The sequence below is a fragment of the Papio anubis genome, chromosome 11 (assembly GCF_008728515.1).
Source record: "Papio anubis isolate 15944 chromosome 11, Panubis1.0, whole genome shotgun sequence".
Classification (NCBI taxonomy): domain Eukaryota; kingdom Metazoa; phylum Chordata; class Mammalia; order Primates; family Cercopithecidae; genus Papio; species Papio anubis.
In genome coordinates, this window is record NC_044986.1 from 70,031,480 (window position 1) to 70,048,120 (window position 16,641).

At 40.0% G+C, this 16,641-nt stretch overlaps 1 protein-coding gene across 8 annotated transcripts in view; it reads right to left on the reverse strand.

Moving 5' to 3' along the window:
* The window catches only part of PPP3CB (protein phosphatase 3 catalytic subunit beta), a 60,189-nt gene that overhangs the window by 35,620 nt on the left and 7,928 nt on the right, over positions 1-16,641 (reverse strand). For all 8 annotated transcript variants that reach the window (XM_021943367.1, XM_009214674.2, XM_021943368.1 and 5 more), the window contains exons 2-4: positions 7,312-7,512; positions 6,493-6,617; positions 2,900-3,011 (exon numbers count right to left, since the gene is read on the reverse strand). In XM_021943367.1, coding sequence (XP_021799059.1) covers positions 2,900-3,011; positions 6,493-6,617; positions 7,312-7,512 — 438 coding nt within the window. The remainder of the gene's footprint in view (positions 1-2,899; positions 3,012-6,492; positions 6,618-7,311; positions 7,513-16,641) is intronic.

Here is a 16,641-nt window from a genome sequence, read left to right on the forward strand (position 1 = left end):
GAACACCATCTCTACTAAAAATATACAAAAATTAGCCAGGCATGGTGGTGTGTGCCTGTAATCCCAGAGACTCAATGGCTGAGGCACGAGAATCACCTGAACCCAGGAGGTGGAGGTGGTAGTGAGCCGAGATCACGCCACTTGCACTCCAGCCTGGGTGACAGAGTGAGACTCCATCTCAAAAAAAAAAAAAAAAGAAATCTCTTAAAAACAGCTCAACCCTTCACCTTTATCAGCCAAATAAGGCAAAATGAGTACAGTTGAGGTTAAAATCATTTTAATACTTGCTTTATTTTACTCTAAGTCAGCTGTGGTTTTTGGGGGCGGAGTCTCGCTCAGTCGCCCAGGCTGGAGTCTGTAACCGGATCTCAACTCACTGCTTCCATGCCTCCCGGGTTCACGCCATTCTCCTGCCTCAGCCTCCCGGCTGGGACTGGCTCCAGCCACCTCGCCAGCTAGTTTTTCCAGCCATTTTTAGTAGAGGCGGGGACTCACGTGTTAAGCCAGGAATGGTCTTGATGCCTGACCGCAATCCGCTCCGTCTCGACACCTCCCAAAGTGCTGGGATTACAGGCTTGAGCCACCGCGCCCGGCCGTCAATGACTATTGTTATTACAGGCAAGACGACTACATCATCACAACAAAATTCAAAGTTCATCTATTTTTTCTGAAAAATAAAAGTAACAGCATACTCGTATGTCAGAAAAGCTGAGGGGTTCCTCTTGTCTACAATGAATACTTAAAAATGGGCAGTGAAGCACGAAGCCAATATAGAAACAAAAGAAAGACAAAACTCTACCAAATCAAACTATCATTTACTTTTAGAGAGATGTCATGCACTTTCCTTTGCTCCTTTATAACTTTAAATTCCTGAGTATTTTGGTTTTGATGAGATTTTGGTAGGTGGTTTGTTATTTATCTAAGCAAAGAAAAAGAACTTAGTTCCTACTTCCTGTTTTAATACTATAATATTCAAATATTTTTAAAAACTATATATATATCCAGTACCAGAGGTTCTAAACTGGTAGTGTGCTAATGAACCTGTTTTCTAGCACTGTGGTTTAATAAAAATTCTAATTTGACTGCTTTTAGGTCAAGCATGCACTTTCCAGGACTTATCTTACTCATTTAGGTTAACTGCCTGATCCTTGACGGTGTAAGAGTATGCCACTTCTGCCACTACCCATCACTGTATTTTTCTCCTTTTACTGCAAGTCTCTACTTAATATGATCTTTAATGGATCATGTTTTGAGTCTCAAAACGTTGAAATTATTTCTGTTTTTAGAATTTAACTCTACTTAATACAGTCATGAATATTAATTTAAAAAGCACAAAGTCAGGCCAGGCACAATGGCTCACACCTGTAATCCCAGGACTTTGGAAGGACGACGCAGGCGGATCACTTGAGGTCAGGAGTTAGAGACCAGCCTGGCCAACATGGTGAAACCCCGCCTCTACTAAAAACACAATTAGCAGGGTGTGGTGGCGCGTGCCTGTAATTCCAGTTACTGGGGAAGCTGAGGGAGGAGAACACTTGAACCCGGGAGGAGGAGGTTGCTGTGAGCCGAGATCGCACCACTGCACTCCAGCCAGGGCGACAGAGCGAGACTGTCTCAAAAAAAAATAAAAATAATTAAAATAATTAAAAAGCACAAAGGTTTGATGTGTGAAAAAGGCCTAACCTTGTTCTGTAACACGCTTACAGGTATTAGATTACCATTGCGGTAATAATTTGAGAGAGAAAAGGGATAAACATTGTAGGTTAAGAATTTCACCAACCACTGTACCTGACTAGTCTTAAAACTATGATACAAAAAAAAAAAAAAAATTTTTTTTAAAGAGTTTCAATCATTAAAAGCATGATTGAAATGATCTACAATGATAACAGGATAAACAATTTGTTAGGATCCCTCACAGGAATGCCTCAAGATTGAAGGACAAAAATCTCCAATGCAAAAAAACATTTTTTTCTTTTGGTTTTTATTTTTTCCTGTTAGAAATATATATATATATATATATATATATGAGACAGAGTTTCGCTCTTGTTGCCCAGGCTGGAAGTACAATGGCACAATCTCGGCTCACTGCACCCTCCACCTCCCAGGTTCAAATGATTCTCCTGCCTCAGCCTCCTGAGTACCTGGGATTACAGGCACATATAACCACATCTGGCTAATTTTTGTATTTTTAGTAGACATGGTGTTTCGCCGTGTTGGCCAGGCTGGTCTCAAACTCCTGACCTCAGGTGATCCACCGGCCTCGGCTTCCCAAAGTGCTGGGATTACAGGTGTGAGCCACCATGCCCGGCTTAGAAAAATTAATTTTAACATTAAAACTTATATATAAAACTCTAAACTACTAAGTGTGTTTGTAAAAGTTAAACATAATAGGAAATTCTGAAATGAAAAAATTTTTTTTTTTTGAGACAGGAACTGACTCTATAGCCCAGTTTGGAATGCAGTGGGACGATCTCAGCTCACTACAACCTCTGATTCCCAGGCTCAAGTGATCCTCCCACCTCAGCCTCCTGAGTAGCTGGGACTATAGGAGTACACTGCCACACTCAGTTAATTTTTTTTTTTTTTTGTACTTTTGGTGGAGACGGTGTTTCACCATGTTGGCCAGGCTGGTCTCCAACTCCTGAGCTCAGGCAATCTGCCTGCCTGGGCCTCCCAAAGTGCTGGGATTACAGGCGTGAACCACCATGCCCCACCAAAAACTTCTCAATTAAACACCATTAAATACCAAAGAGTGCTCGACAACTTTCCTCAAAGCTTTACGTGTAGACATGAAATCTATCCTTACATGTTGCACTGTAAAGTCCTCAAAACTCCTACTACACACATAAGTCCAAAAGAATACTGAGGAAGTGAAAACATTTCTCCTGGCAGTACTCACATTCCTGCTTAAAGGTAAAATATTCAGTAAGGTGTCTGCATTCATGGTTGCCTCTCAGAAGAAATAATGTGCTTGGGTATAGAATCTTCAGAACCCATAAATATAAGACACACTGCAAAAGAAAATTTTTCTAGTGAATTTATCTTGTATTTTTGTTTAATGAAGCTGCTTGATCTTTGCTCCTTTTCCTCTATTAACCTTACCATCCCCTATTATCTTTCCTTGTCCCTTACTAAAACATAAGCACCACAAAATCACAGATTTTGTCATCTTACTCACTTTTGATTCTCTACTCCTAGAAAAGTAGCTAGCAAATAGGAGAAGAGCAATAAATATTTGTTGAATGAATGAGTCAAACAATCTATTTAATTACTTTTGATTTACAGACTGCCCAATATAAAAACAATTAGCACATTGGTCTACAGACGCCTATTAGTAAATAAAATAATAATGTCAAAATAACAGCAGCTAACATTTACTGAGTACTTACAATGTGTGAAGCACTATATAATTAATTCTCCTAATTTATTCCTTAAACAACACTATGAAGTATGTAATATCATCTTTATTTTACAAATCAGAAACTGAAGCAAAGATCTTAAGTAACTTGTCCAAAACCACAAAACTTCTAAGTGATGGAGACAGGATTCTGATCCTCTGATCTTAAGCATTATTGCCATGCTACCTAATGAAGGGAAGGTCCATGTTTTATGTTTGTTTAGTTGATTATGAATATTGCCTTACATATGGTAAGTGCTTATTATCTGAACTAATTCAATGCAAATGTAATTTTTTACATAAAAATATTATTAAACATTATAGCAGATGCTGTTCTCTAAATAGGTTTAACATAAGAGACTCACTATTTATTTGCTTAAAAAAGGAAGAACTATTTCATATGGAAATAAGCATGGTATATAATCACATGCAAAAAGAAAAAACAAACTTTTTTATTTTTAGAGACAAAGTCTCACTGTAACCCAGGTTGGAGTGGCACAATTACTGCTCACTGCAGCCTCAACCTTCTGGGCTCAAGCAATCCTCCTACCTCAGTCTCTTGAGCAGCTGGGACTTACAGGCACATGCCACAAGGCCCAGCTAAGTTTCTGTATTTTTTTGTGGAGCCAGGGTTTCACCATGCTTCCCCGGCTGGTCTCGAACTCTTAGGTTCAAGCAATCTGCCTGACTTGGCCAACCTGTGCTGGGATTACAGATGTGAGCCACCACACCCAACCAAACTTTATTGTTAATAAATTAAGGTATATTTAAACGTGTAACTATTCACACCTTCATTTTATTCAAAAGGGAAAAAAGTAATAAAATCAGGGAAATAATCTGTTCTCATTGCTTGTTTTGAGTCTTTGTTATTTTCCTTTTATAACAACAAAAAGTATTAAAAGAATCAGCTACATCCAGGCACGGTGGCTCACGCCTGTAATCCCAGCACTTTGGGAGGCCGAGGCAGGCAGATCACCTGAGGTCAGGAGTTCGAGACCAGCTTGACCAACATGGTGAAACCCTGTCTCTACTAAAAATACAAAAACTAGCCGGGAGTGTTGGTGGGCACCTGTAATTCCAACTACTCGGGAGGCTGAGGCAGGAGAATCGCTTGAACCTGGGAGGCAGAGGTTGCAGTGAGCCGAGATCACACCATTGCACTCCAGGCTGGGCAACAGAGTGAGAGTCTCAAAAAAAAAAAAAAAGAGTCAGCTACAAAACAATCTTATACAAGGATATGCACACCAACTTAGTTACCAAATAAGCGTCATAAAACTGTTTATTTTATTGCTTTTGTCAAATGCCTGAAATTTTTTTGTTAGGATGGGCCATTTTCTGATTTGCCTGAAGCCTTGTGATAATTTGGGAAAAGCTGACGAGGCTAATAATCAACTATCAGCAGGAGGTAGAAGAACTCAGGATAGTAAAATTCCTAAGGGAAGCAGGACTGACGGAGTCTAGAACTTCCTTCCACTCTTGAGAATCCTAGCACACCTCAGAAAAAAAGGTATATTGGAAACACTGGAGAAGGGGATATAAACAACAGTAACCAACGTAAATTCACCAGGTAAGGTTTCAATATCTAGGAAAGGTGGTTAAAAGCACATGCTTGGAGTCACATTGCCTGGCTATGCTGTTTACTAATAATACAACCTTAGGCAAGTTACTTAACCTCTCTAAGCCTCAGGTTCCTCATCTATAAAATGAAAAAAACAACAGTACTTACCTCATTAATATTATTGTAAGGATTAATCAACATGTGTTCAGTGCCTAGAACATGCTTACAACATATTAAATGTGCAACACAGGTATCTATTGGTAGAAATTTGACCCCATAATTCTACCTCTAGGAATTTGTCATACAAAAATAATCGGGCAAGTATATAAAGATGCATGAATAATATGACTCATTGAAGCATCATTTGTAAAGGCAAAAAACTGGGAACATCTTCAGTGTTTAACCACAAGGAATTAATTAATTATAGTTTGTTATTAGGTGGAAAACAATGTAGCTATTGAAATGATGCTACAAGTTTATATTTACTGACTTGGAAAGACATTCGGTGTAGGGATGTATGAAAAAGCAAGTTACAGACAATATTATAATATGATCCCCTTTTCATTAAAAAAAAGAAAGAAAATGTATATATTGGAAAATACATATTGTTCTACAGTTACAGAATTTTATTTATACAATTTAAAAAGCTGGCAGGGCAACAAGGCTCACATCTGTAATCTCAATACTTTGGGAGACCAAGGCGGGAGGATCACTTGAGCCCAGGAGTTCAAGACCAGCCTGGGCAACATAAGAGACTCAATTGCTACAAAAAAATTAAAAATTAGTCTGGGCATGGTGGTGTGCACCTGTGGTCCCAGCTATTTGAGAGACTGGGACAGAATGATCCCTTGAGCTCAAGAGCTCAAGGCTACATTGAGCCATGCTGGTGCCACTGTACTCCAGCATGGGCCACAGAGTAAGACACTGTCTCAAAAAAAAAAAAAAAAAAAGAAAAAGAGAAGAAAAAGAAAAAAGAAAAAGGAGCAAAAGGAACCATCTACTGTTAAGTGATAATCAAAAGGTCATTTTAATGCCTCAAGTTTTTAAAAACAAATTAATACCTTCCAAATACACAAAGATTCCATATGATATACTTGAGTCTTAATAGCTACATAAGGAGAAACAGAAGCACTAGGGCTCAAGCAATAAAAAAATCACAATATACTTTATTTAATCAGAGAGAATTCAAGTAATCTTTTTTCACATGGTTTAATGCCTTTAGGGGCAAGAGAGATAAATAGCACTAACTTTTTAAGGCCACTAGTTAACAGGGCAATAAAGACCCCTCAGTCTGCTCAAAAATTCCACTGGGGAAAAAATGGCAATTATAATTATATAAACAGAGTTATCCAAACAAATTTATTTGAATTGTTTGAAAGACAGAACAGGAATAAACAGTAGCTTTTCATAAAAACTTCAGAATATGCAGAGTTATTTAAAAAAAAACCTAACACAGGTACTTGTGAAAACTAGGATTAACGGAAAGCATCTCTGTTAACACTTAACAGCAAATCAAATGACAGTTTATGATTATTACCTCTATACTAAAATAACCTCTGTCCACATAATCGCCAAGAAAAAGGTATCGTGTATTAGCAGGTGATCCTCCTACTTCAAAAAGTTTCATCAGATCAAAAAATTGGCCATGGATGTCACCACACACTGAAACAAGAAGATTATTAGACAAGGGAAAAAAATCTCTAAAATAACAAATTTTAGTTAAGTTAAAACGTATTTTACAAAAGACAGTATAAATGCTATCAAGAAATGTCTGAGAAGGAAGTAGTCTGTGAAGAGTCATGATTAGGATGATGTGTAACCAAGTGTTCATGTGCTCAAGATCTAGAAAAAGATGTAACAGAAATAATGAAATTTGTGGTCAGTGACAAACTGTCATCTACATTTATAAAGATCGTCTCTAGGACTCCAAGGATGTGTTTTAAGTTTCAAGATGACAAAATTACAATGGTGGCAGTTAAAATATCCATTCTAACTCAATACTTTCTGTTGCTCTCTAAATGGTCACTTTTGGTATCTGATATGATATCAAGGTATTTGACCCTAACAATTGAAAGCAAAGTTAAGTATTGAATCAAATTGAAGTATGGTCAATACAATTGATGAAACCTTAACGAAAGCATAATAGACTAACTTCTACACTCAGATTATTTAGAATCATGTCTATTCACTGAAAACAGGCAATCTTTTTTAAGTATGGAAAATAATTTGGAAATTCAAGATAATGTCCAAGTAATATTGATTTAGCATACAGTATCATTGAAAACAGTAAGTTTTAAATCCACGCAACTAAACAACGACATAATAAAAATAATACCCAAAACATGAATAAGCTTACCTGTGATTGGAGCTTCTACTTCTATCATGGTTTTCTCTCTCCGAAGGATGGCAGCACCTTCGTTGATAATTCTAAGCGCAATTTCTTCATCTACTCGACCTTCTTTTACCAAGTGATTCTTCAGAACATCAACCCTGGGTATCCCATCCAGATCAAATACTTCTTCAGATGTCAAGCGATGTGTTGGGGGGAAAGGGACAGCTGCAAATTTTTTTAATTAATAAAAAATAAGTCACCAAAAATATATTAACTTAAAAACTAATAATTGGATCTAGATAAGAATAAAAATTGTAAAGCAGAGATTTTTCTTTCTTCTTCATTTATTGGGTAGAAGTGTTTTTCTAAATAGTAAGCAAATTATACCACTTTTAAAGCTATTTATATTAACATGTTCTTTGTTGAGAATTATTAGAGAACTGAGTTGTCTCACAAAATTAAGTTCTTTCAGGATAACCAAGCTTTTTTGTTTAAGCCAAAACATTTTTAGGCAGAACTCTCAAAATATTGTATTACAGTATTAGATATTCTTTACCTTAAATGAAGTACAAAAAATACAATTTAATGCTGGGAGTAGTGAAGCATGTCTGTAATCACAACTACTTGGGAGGCTGGGGCAGGAGGATCTCTTGAGGCCAGAAATTGGAGACCAGCTGGGGCAACACATCGAGACACCATCTCAAAAAAACCCCACAACACTTTAATACCAAATAAGCCTAAATAGAAAGAAATTCCAAATACAAGGTGATTTACCTTATCCCTTTCTAACAAGAACATAAAAACAGTGTTTTCTGACCAACTTGACTATACACTTCTAGAGATATAGACCAAACACCAGATGTTTACTTCTGAAATGTAAATTAATTTAGTAGGCTTAAAATAATAAACCATAATATCAAAATATTGATTTTTCTCCTACCTTAATGTTTCACAAAACACTTTCATTCAAAATCTTTATGCATAAATTCGAAACCAGTGCATTCCTTATCATTGGAGTCACTTTTTGAGTCATCTAACACACATTCTGAAAGCAAATCATCTTCATTTCCATCTAAACTGTTTGAGATACAGCACTTTTTGCATATGTGTAAAATGTTATCACTGCAAATTTATCCCTGTAATTTTTTTTTTTTTTTTTGAGATGGAGTCTTGTTCTGTTGCCCAGGCTGGAATGCAGTGGCACGAACTTGGCTCACTGCAACCTTCGCCTCCTGGGTTCAAGGGATTCTCCTGCCTCAGCCTCCCGAGTAGCTGAGATTACAGGCATCCGCCATTATGCAAAGCTAATTTTTGTATTTTTAGTAGAGACTGGGTTTCACCATGTTGGCCAGGCTGGTGTCAAACTCCTGATCTCAGGTGATCTGCCCACCTTGGCTTCCCAAAGTTCTGAGATTACAGGCATGAGCCACTGCACCTGGCCTATCCCTACAAATTTAACCAAAAGTTCCCATTTCATCATAGTTAAGTAGTTGGTTTTTTCACTCTGCAGTACATATTTATGATTTCCATAAGAAATCACCAACTGTACTGTTTTTAAGTGATATTTGTTGAGTGGAATGGAAAACATGAATGTTTATTTCAATGGCATCTAAGCACAATTTTGAGGTCATATACCTAGGAAAAATTACTATCTAGTAAGTTTTTCTTATTCCTTTTTTACTGAATCCAACAAGTAAATCTTTATGCATTCAAAATCAGCTTGGACTGAAGCAGTTTCAGGCTCTTTACTGAATAGTACTTTGCTTTGCAAAATAAAGAAAGTGAGAGAGAAATGTACATTAGGAGTGTAATAAATATAGACTGAAATGTAAGGCAGCTCCCTCTTTTCTGAAAAAAAAATTTTTTTTAAGTAGGCTGGGTGCAGTGGCTCACGCCTGAAATCCCAGACTTTGGGAGGCCAAGGCCAGTGGATCACTTGAAGTCAGGAGTTCAAGACCAGCCCGGCCAACATGGTGAAACCCTATCTCTACTAAAAACACAAAAATTAGCTGGGTGTGGGGGCGCATGCCTGTAGTCCCAGCTACTCGGGAGGGTGAGGCAAGAGAATCACTTAAACCTGGGGAGGCGGAGGTTGCAGTGAGCCCAGACTACGCCACTGCACTCCAGCCTAGGCAACAGAGTGAGACTCTGTCTCTATCTCTATCTGAGAGATATATATATATATCTGAGCATATGGTATACAGTATTTTCCTGATGCTTTAGGGTCATGATTGTGATTATCAATTATCACAGAGAAGCCTGTAAATGTACAGGACCAACTGCTCCTTTACATTTCAACTTAAAGTAACCAAAAAAAAACCAAACAAAAAAAAAAACTGGGTTAGATTCATATCAATTACCTAAGAAAGAATATAACCACATTCTCATATCAGGAGAAAACATTAAGGAAGAACTCAATCCTTTACAAATGAGATAAGAACTAAGGCAGAGGGATGCCAACCATTTCTGAAAGACTGAAATCACTAATCTTTTTTTTTATTACTATTTGATATATAGTAAAATAAAACTGGACTTTATTTTCCCTTCACAAGAAACATGTATTATCATTACTTTTTACTCATCTAGAGTAAGGCATTAAAATATATTTTACCCCCAAATATAGCATGTCAAGATTCTAATAAAATAAAAGCCTCAAAGTATGTTTTTACCAACCAAAGATTAAACAAACCATTATATATGCTATAACCAAATTTGCCCTCATGGTAGAGTAATTGTTTAAAAAAATAAACATTTTTAATGAACTGATTACTAAATAAATCAAGTGTTACTTTTGGGACATTATAAAAATGAGAAGGTTAAATATTTCTTACTAATAAACACAAATTTCTGAGATCAAGATAGAATCACAGTTTTTTCATCAGGTCAGAGAAATTTTTTTTTTTTTTTTTTTTTTAGCACTCTACTTGGGAAAAGAAACACTATTTAAGATGCTGTGATCTGGCCGGGTGCGGTGGCTCACGCCTGTAATCCTCGCACTTTGGAAGGCCAAGGCAGGCAGATCACAAGGTCAAGGTTTTGAGACCACCCTGGCCATCATGGTAAAACCTCGTCTCTACTAAAAATACAAAAATTAGCTGGGTGTGGTGGTGCACACCTGTAGTCCTAGCCACTTGGGAGGCTGAGGCAGGAGAATCACTTGAACCCAGGAGGCAGGTGTTGCAGTGAGCCAAGATCGTGCCACTGCACTCCAGCCTGGAGACAGATCGAGACTCAGTCTCAAAAAAAAAAAAAAAAAAGGAAAAGAAAAAAAAGCTGTGTTCTACATGATGAATATTTCCTATTTATTTATTTATTTTGAGACAGAGTCTCACTCTTGTCGCCCAGGCTGGAATGCAGTGGCGAGATTTCAGCTCACTACAACCTCCACCTCCTGGGTTCAAGCGATTCTCCTGCCTCAGCCTCCCAAGTAGCTCAGATTACAGGCGCCCGCTACCACGCCCAGCTAATCTTCATATTTATAGTAGAGACAGGGTTTCACCGTGTTGCCCAGGCTGGTCTCAAACTCCTAACCTCAGGTGATCCGCCTGCCTCGGCCTCCCAAAGTGTTGGGATTACGGGCATCAGCCACTGCACCTGGCCTAGATGATATATACTTCCTAACAATCAACAACATAATTCCACTAATTGCTCAATTCAGTTCAAAACATAGAACTTCCCAAAAATCCACCTATGAGACCACTCCCTACTTCCCCCTTAGCCAGACACAAGTGGTACTGCATGTTTTCAAGCACACTGTGAATGCTCTACTTCAAGTCACACTGAAGAATTATAATGTATTCACCTGAAAAAGAAAGTATAAACTGACTCCATGCCACAGTTAGTTATCTAAAGACCTGTATTTCCTATTTATTTTTCAACTCAAGGCACTTCTACATTTCAAAACCAGCTAGGACAGCTTTTAAAAATGTGTACAGGTTGACTGGTAGAAAAACGTCACCTACTCATGAGTAAAGGTAGATGAAAGGTATAGGGAATCAATGTTAACATAACACAGAAAATAAAAATTGGCAGTTTCAAATGAGTATGTTTTGGCTGGGCGCAGAGGCTCATGCCTGTAATCCCAGCACTTTGGGAGGCTGAGGCGGGTGGATCACTTGAGGTCAGGAATTCAAAACCAGCCTGGCCAACATGGTGAAACCCCATCTCCACTAAAAACACAAAAAATTAGCCAGGCGGGGTGGCCGCACGCCTGTCGTCCCAGCTACTCAGGAGGCTGAGAGAGGAGAATCGCTTGAATTGGGGAGGTGGAGGTTGCAGTGGGCTGAGATCGTGCCAGTGCATTCCAGCCTGGGCGACAGAGTGAGACTCCGTCTAAAAATAAAAAACAAAAATAAAATAAATTTTAATTTATCAGCAAATAAGAGAAAAAAGGCATGTATAGTATTGTTTCGCAAGTGGAGAAAGGAGCTTCAGCAGGAGACCTGACGGGGCAAAAGATAACTGTCGAAATAGAATTTGGCCTAAAATAAGTTGCTCAATAGAGAGTCAAAATTTTTTTTCATCAAAAATTAATTCTCTGGCCAGGTGGGGTGGTTCATGCCTGCAGTCCCAGCACTTTGGGAGGCCAAGGCAGGTAGATCACTTGTGGTCAGGAGTTCAAGACCAGCCTGGCCAACATGGTGAAACCCCATCGCTACTGAAAATACAAAAATTAGCCAGGCATGGTGTCACACCTGTAGTCCCAGATACTTGGGAGGCTGAGGCAGAAGAATCGCTTGAAGCTGGAGGGGGCGGAGGTTGTAGTGAGCCGAGATCGTGCCACTGAACTCCAGCTGGGGCGATAGAGACTCTATCTCAAAAAAAAAAAAACAATTAATTCTCAACTACCACTTTGTTTTGCAACTCCTAAAGCATTTTAAAGCACTTCCATATAGTTTTCAGGCTTTTTAAAGGTTTTTCTTTTTTATTTCTAATTCATCTTCAGCCAAGTATTTCTGCTTTTCCAGAGTTTATTTTCCCCCCTCCATATATACTTTTTTCTCCTAATTTTCAGACTATGTTTCCTCACTTTTCTATATTTGTGATAGGGAAAAACCAGAAAATAAATGTATATACATGCAATACAAATAGTCAACAACTGAAATGGCTAATAATAGAGAATGTGTTGGAACAATCTAAAGAGCTACAAAATCGGCCAGGCATGGTGGCTCACGCCTGTAATCCCAGCACTTTGGGAGGTTGAGGCAGGTGAATCACCTGAAGTCAGGAGGTCGAGACCAGCCTGACTAACGTGGAGAAACCCTGTCTCTACTAAAAACCCAAAAATTAGCTGGGCATAGTGGCGTGCGCCTGTAACCCCAGCTACTCAGGAGGCTGAGGCAGGAGAATCACTTGAACCTGGAGGGGCGGAGGTTGCAGTGAGCCGAGATCATGCCACTGCACTCCAGCCTGGGTGACAATAGCAAAACTGTGTCTCAAAAAAAAAAAAAAAAACAAAAACAAACAAGAGCTACAAAATCCCCTCAAAACCTAAAAATCTTGATTTGGTAACATTCATTTTGACCAAACTGTTCTGTTGAAAATCTTCCTTTTATCCAAATTTTGACATGAAGGGCATATCTATATAGTAACCAATAATATTTGCAAGGTATTTTCACTCACATTTAATGTATAGTGGCTAAAAAAATAGGACTGAAAAACATTTTAATTTAGGAAGTTGGAAAAATAAACCAAGAACACAGACTGATCAGGAATTGGGAAAGAGGGGATGATGGTACAGACATCTTCTTAATGTTTCTACCACTGGGCAAAGAAACCTGAGAATTAACTGATCCTGTTCCCCAATTCTAAGCAAGGGCTGCCCTCTTAGCCCTATGAGGCCTCTAACTTCAACGGGGGTACAGCCTGTGCCAAGTGAATAACTTGACTCCAAAGTATCATTCAGATGCCTAAGGTCAGTTAATCCCATCGTGCTTCCCATCACTGCTATCCTTGGCAACTATCCAAAATACAGTCTCTACATCTATACTTCTAAATTTTTGTCTGTATTTCTTTCCCTCATACCATTTCCTTCTTGCTGTTCTCCCTCCATCCTTTTCACTGGGGCCTTCAGAATTCCTATTATAAGATTTTGTTTTAATCTATCCCACAATCCCTACACACAATCTTTTTTTTTTTTTTTTTTTTTTGGCGGAGTCTCGCATTGTCGCCTGGGCTAGAATGCAGAGGCACGATCTCAGCTCACTGCAACCTCCACCTCCCAGGTTCAAGCAATTCTCCTGCCTCAGCCTCCCAAATAGCTGAGACTACAGGTGCACACCACCACACCCAGCTAATTTTGTGTGTGTGTGTGTGTGTGTGTGTGTATATATATATATATATATTAGATGGAGTCTAGCTCTGTTGCCCAGACTGGAGTGCAATGGCGCAATCTGGGCTCACTGCAACCTCTGCCTCGCAGGTTCAAGCGATTCTCCTGAGCAGCTGGGATTACAGGCATGCACCACCATGACTGACTAATTTTTGTATTTTCAGTAGAGACGGGGTTTCACCATGTTGGCCAGGCTGGACTCGAACCCCTGACCTCATGATCCCCATGTCTCAGCCTTCCAAAGTGCTGGGATTACAGGTGTGAGCCACCGTGCCCAGCCAATTGTTTGTATTTTTAGTAGAGACGGGGTTTCACTATGTTGGCCAGACTGGATTTTTTTGTTGTTGTTTTTTTGTTGTTTTTTTTTTTGAGACGGAGTTTTGCTCTTGTTGCCCACGCTGGAGTGCGATGGCGCAATCTCAGCTCACTGCAACCTCCGCCTCCCAGGTTCAAGCGATTCTCCTGTCTCAGCCTCCCAAATAGTTGGGATTACAGGCATGCACCACCACGCCCAGCTAATTCTGTATTTTTAGTAGAGCTGGGGTTTCCCCATGTTGGTCAGGCTGGTCTTGAACTCCTGACCTCAGGTGATCCACCCACCTCAGCCTCACAAAGTGCTGGGATTACAGGCGTGAGCCACCGCGCCCGGCCTCTCTGTTCTTTAGCTCTACACAGAATATTTGTAGTGTCTTGTCTCTCTAGTTTAATTAATCTTGGGTCTCCTGAAGGATACTTCTCAAATTCTTTTTTCAAAGTGGATGGTGCTCATTTTTCCACATTCCACTAATCCCAGCGGAGACTTCAGCATTCTCTTAGCTCTCCATTAGCACTTCCAACATCATTGCTCCACTAAGGAAAAAAAGATGCCTCCTCCTTTGAGATTCATGCCTCTGGCTAGTTTACCCTTATCCCAGCTATCTATTAAACTAGCGATTATAGGAGGCTGAGGCGGGTGGATCACCTGAGATCAGGAGTTTCAGACCAGCCTAGCCAACATGGTGAAATCCGTCTGTACTAAAAATACAAAAATTAGCCAGGCATGGTGGTGGGCACCTATAATCCTAACTACTGGGCGGGTGCTGAGGCACGAGAATTGCTTGAACCTGGGAGGTGGAGGTTGCAGTAAGCCAGGATTGCACCACTGTACTACAGCCTGGGCGAGAGTGAGACAGTGAGACTTTCTCTCAAAAAAAAAAAAAACTAGTCATCAAAAGCTCAAGTTTCTGGCCCACAAGTCTTATCCATTCTAAGTTCCACCATCATCAAGGTCTATGTGATAACCTATCTAAAACTTAAGAACTGGCCAGGCGCAGTGGCTCATGCCTGCAATCCCAGTACTCTGGGAGGCCAAGGCGGGTGAATCGCTTGAGGTCAGGAGTTTGAGAATAATAGCCTGGTCAACATGGCGAAATCCCGTCTCTACTAAAAATACAAAAATTAGCAGGGCGTGGTGGTAGATGCCTGTAATTCCAGCTACTTGGGAGGCTGAGGCAGGAGAGTTGCTTGAACCTGGGAGGCAGAGGTTGCACTGAGCCGAGATCACGCCACTGCACTCCAGCTGGGGCAACAGAATGAGATTCCATCTCACCAAAAAAAAAAACCAAAAAAAACAAAAAAAACAAAAAAAAAAAACAGGAAAAACACAGGTATTAAGAAATGTTTACAGAATTAATGATTATAGTTTCCAAAATACTTGTTTAATGACACTAATTTATGTAGCAATGACAATATATTTATAGTGTTTTATTCATAGTTGACCAAGTACTTTCACATACATAATTCCACGTGATTGGCCGGGCGCGGTGGCTCAAGCCTGTAATCCCAGCACTTTGGGAGGCCGAGGCGGGTGGATCACGAGATCAGGAGATCGAGACCATCCTGGCTAACCTGGTGAAACCCCGTCTCTACTAAAAATACAAAAAAACTAGCCGGGTGTGGTGGCGGGCGCCTGTAGTCCCAGCTACTTGGAGGCTGAGGCAGGAGAATGGCGTGAACCTGGGAGGCGGAGCTTGCAGTGAGCCGAGATCGCGCCACCGCACTCCAGCCTGGGCGACACAGCGAGACTCCGTCTCAAAAAAAAAAAAAAATAATAATAATAATAATAATTCCACGTGATTCCGAGGCACATCCTGTGAGTTTGGTCAGGCACATTTTTGTTTTTTGTTTTTTTTTCCGACACAGTCTCGCTCTGTTGCCCCAGCTGGAATGCAATGGTGAGATCTCAGCTCATGGCAACCTCCACCTCCCAGGTTCAAGCAATTCTCCCTACCTCAGCCTCCCGAGTAGCTAGGATTACAGGCATCCATCACACCGGGCTAATTAGTATATTTTTAATAGAGACGGGGTTTCGCCATATTGGCCAGGCTGGTCTTGAACATATGACCTCAAGTGATCTGCCTGCCTCTACCTCCCAGTGCTGGGGTTAGGGTCAGGCAAGTTTTATCTCCATTTCACAAACGATAGATAACAGGTTCAGAGACATTAAGTTGTTTCTCAAGGGGTTTCACTAGTAAGAAGTAGAGCCATAGTTGAAACTGAAGTCTTCAGAATGCTGCTCCTGTATCATCTGTCTTTATACCAACATAATGACAATTTTCTTTTGACAAAAGGAGACATCAAAAGGCTGATCATGGCTGGGCATGGTGGCTCACACCTGTAACCCCAGCACTTTGGGAGGCCAAGGCAGAACAATCACTGGAGCCCAGGAAATTGAGACCAATCTGGGCAACATAGTGAGACTCCTGTCTCCATAAAAAATAAACAAAATTAGCCAGGCATGGTGACGTGTGCCTGTAGTCCCAGCTACTTAGGAGGCTGAGCTAGGGGATCGCTTGAGCCCAGAAGTTTGAACCTGCAGTGAGCTATGATCATGCCACTGCACTCCAGCCTGGGTGACAGAGCAAGATCCTGTCTTGAGGTTAAAAAAAAAAAAAAAAAAAAAGGCCTCATCATGAAGAATGATATAACCATTTGCTTGCCAGGAGTAGAAGTATGGTTTGGCCGGCCGGGCGCGGTGGCTCACG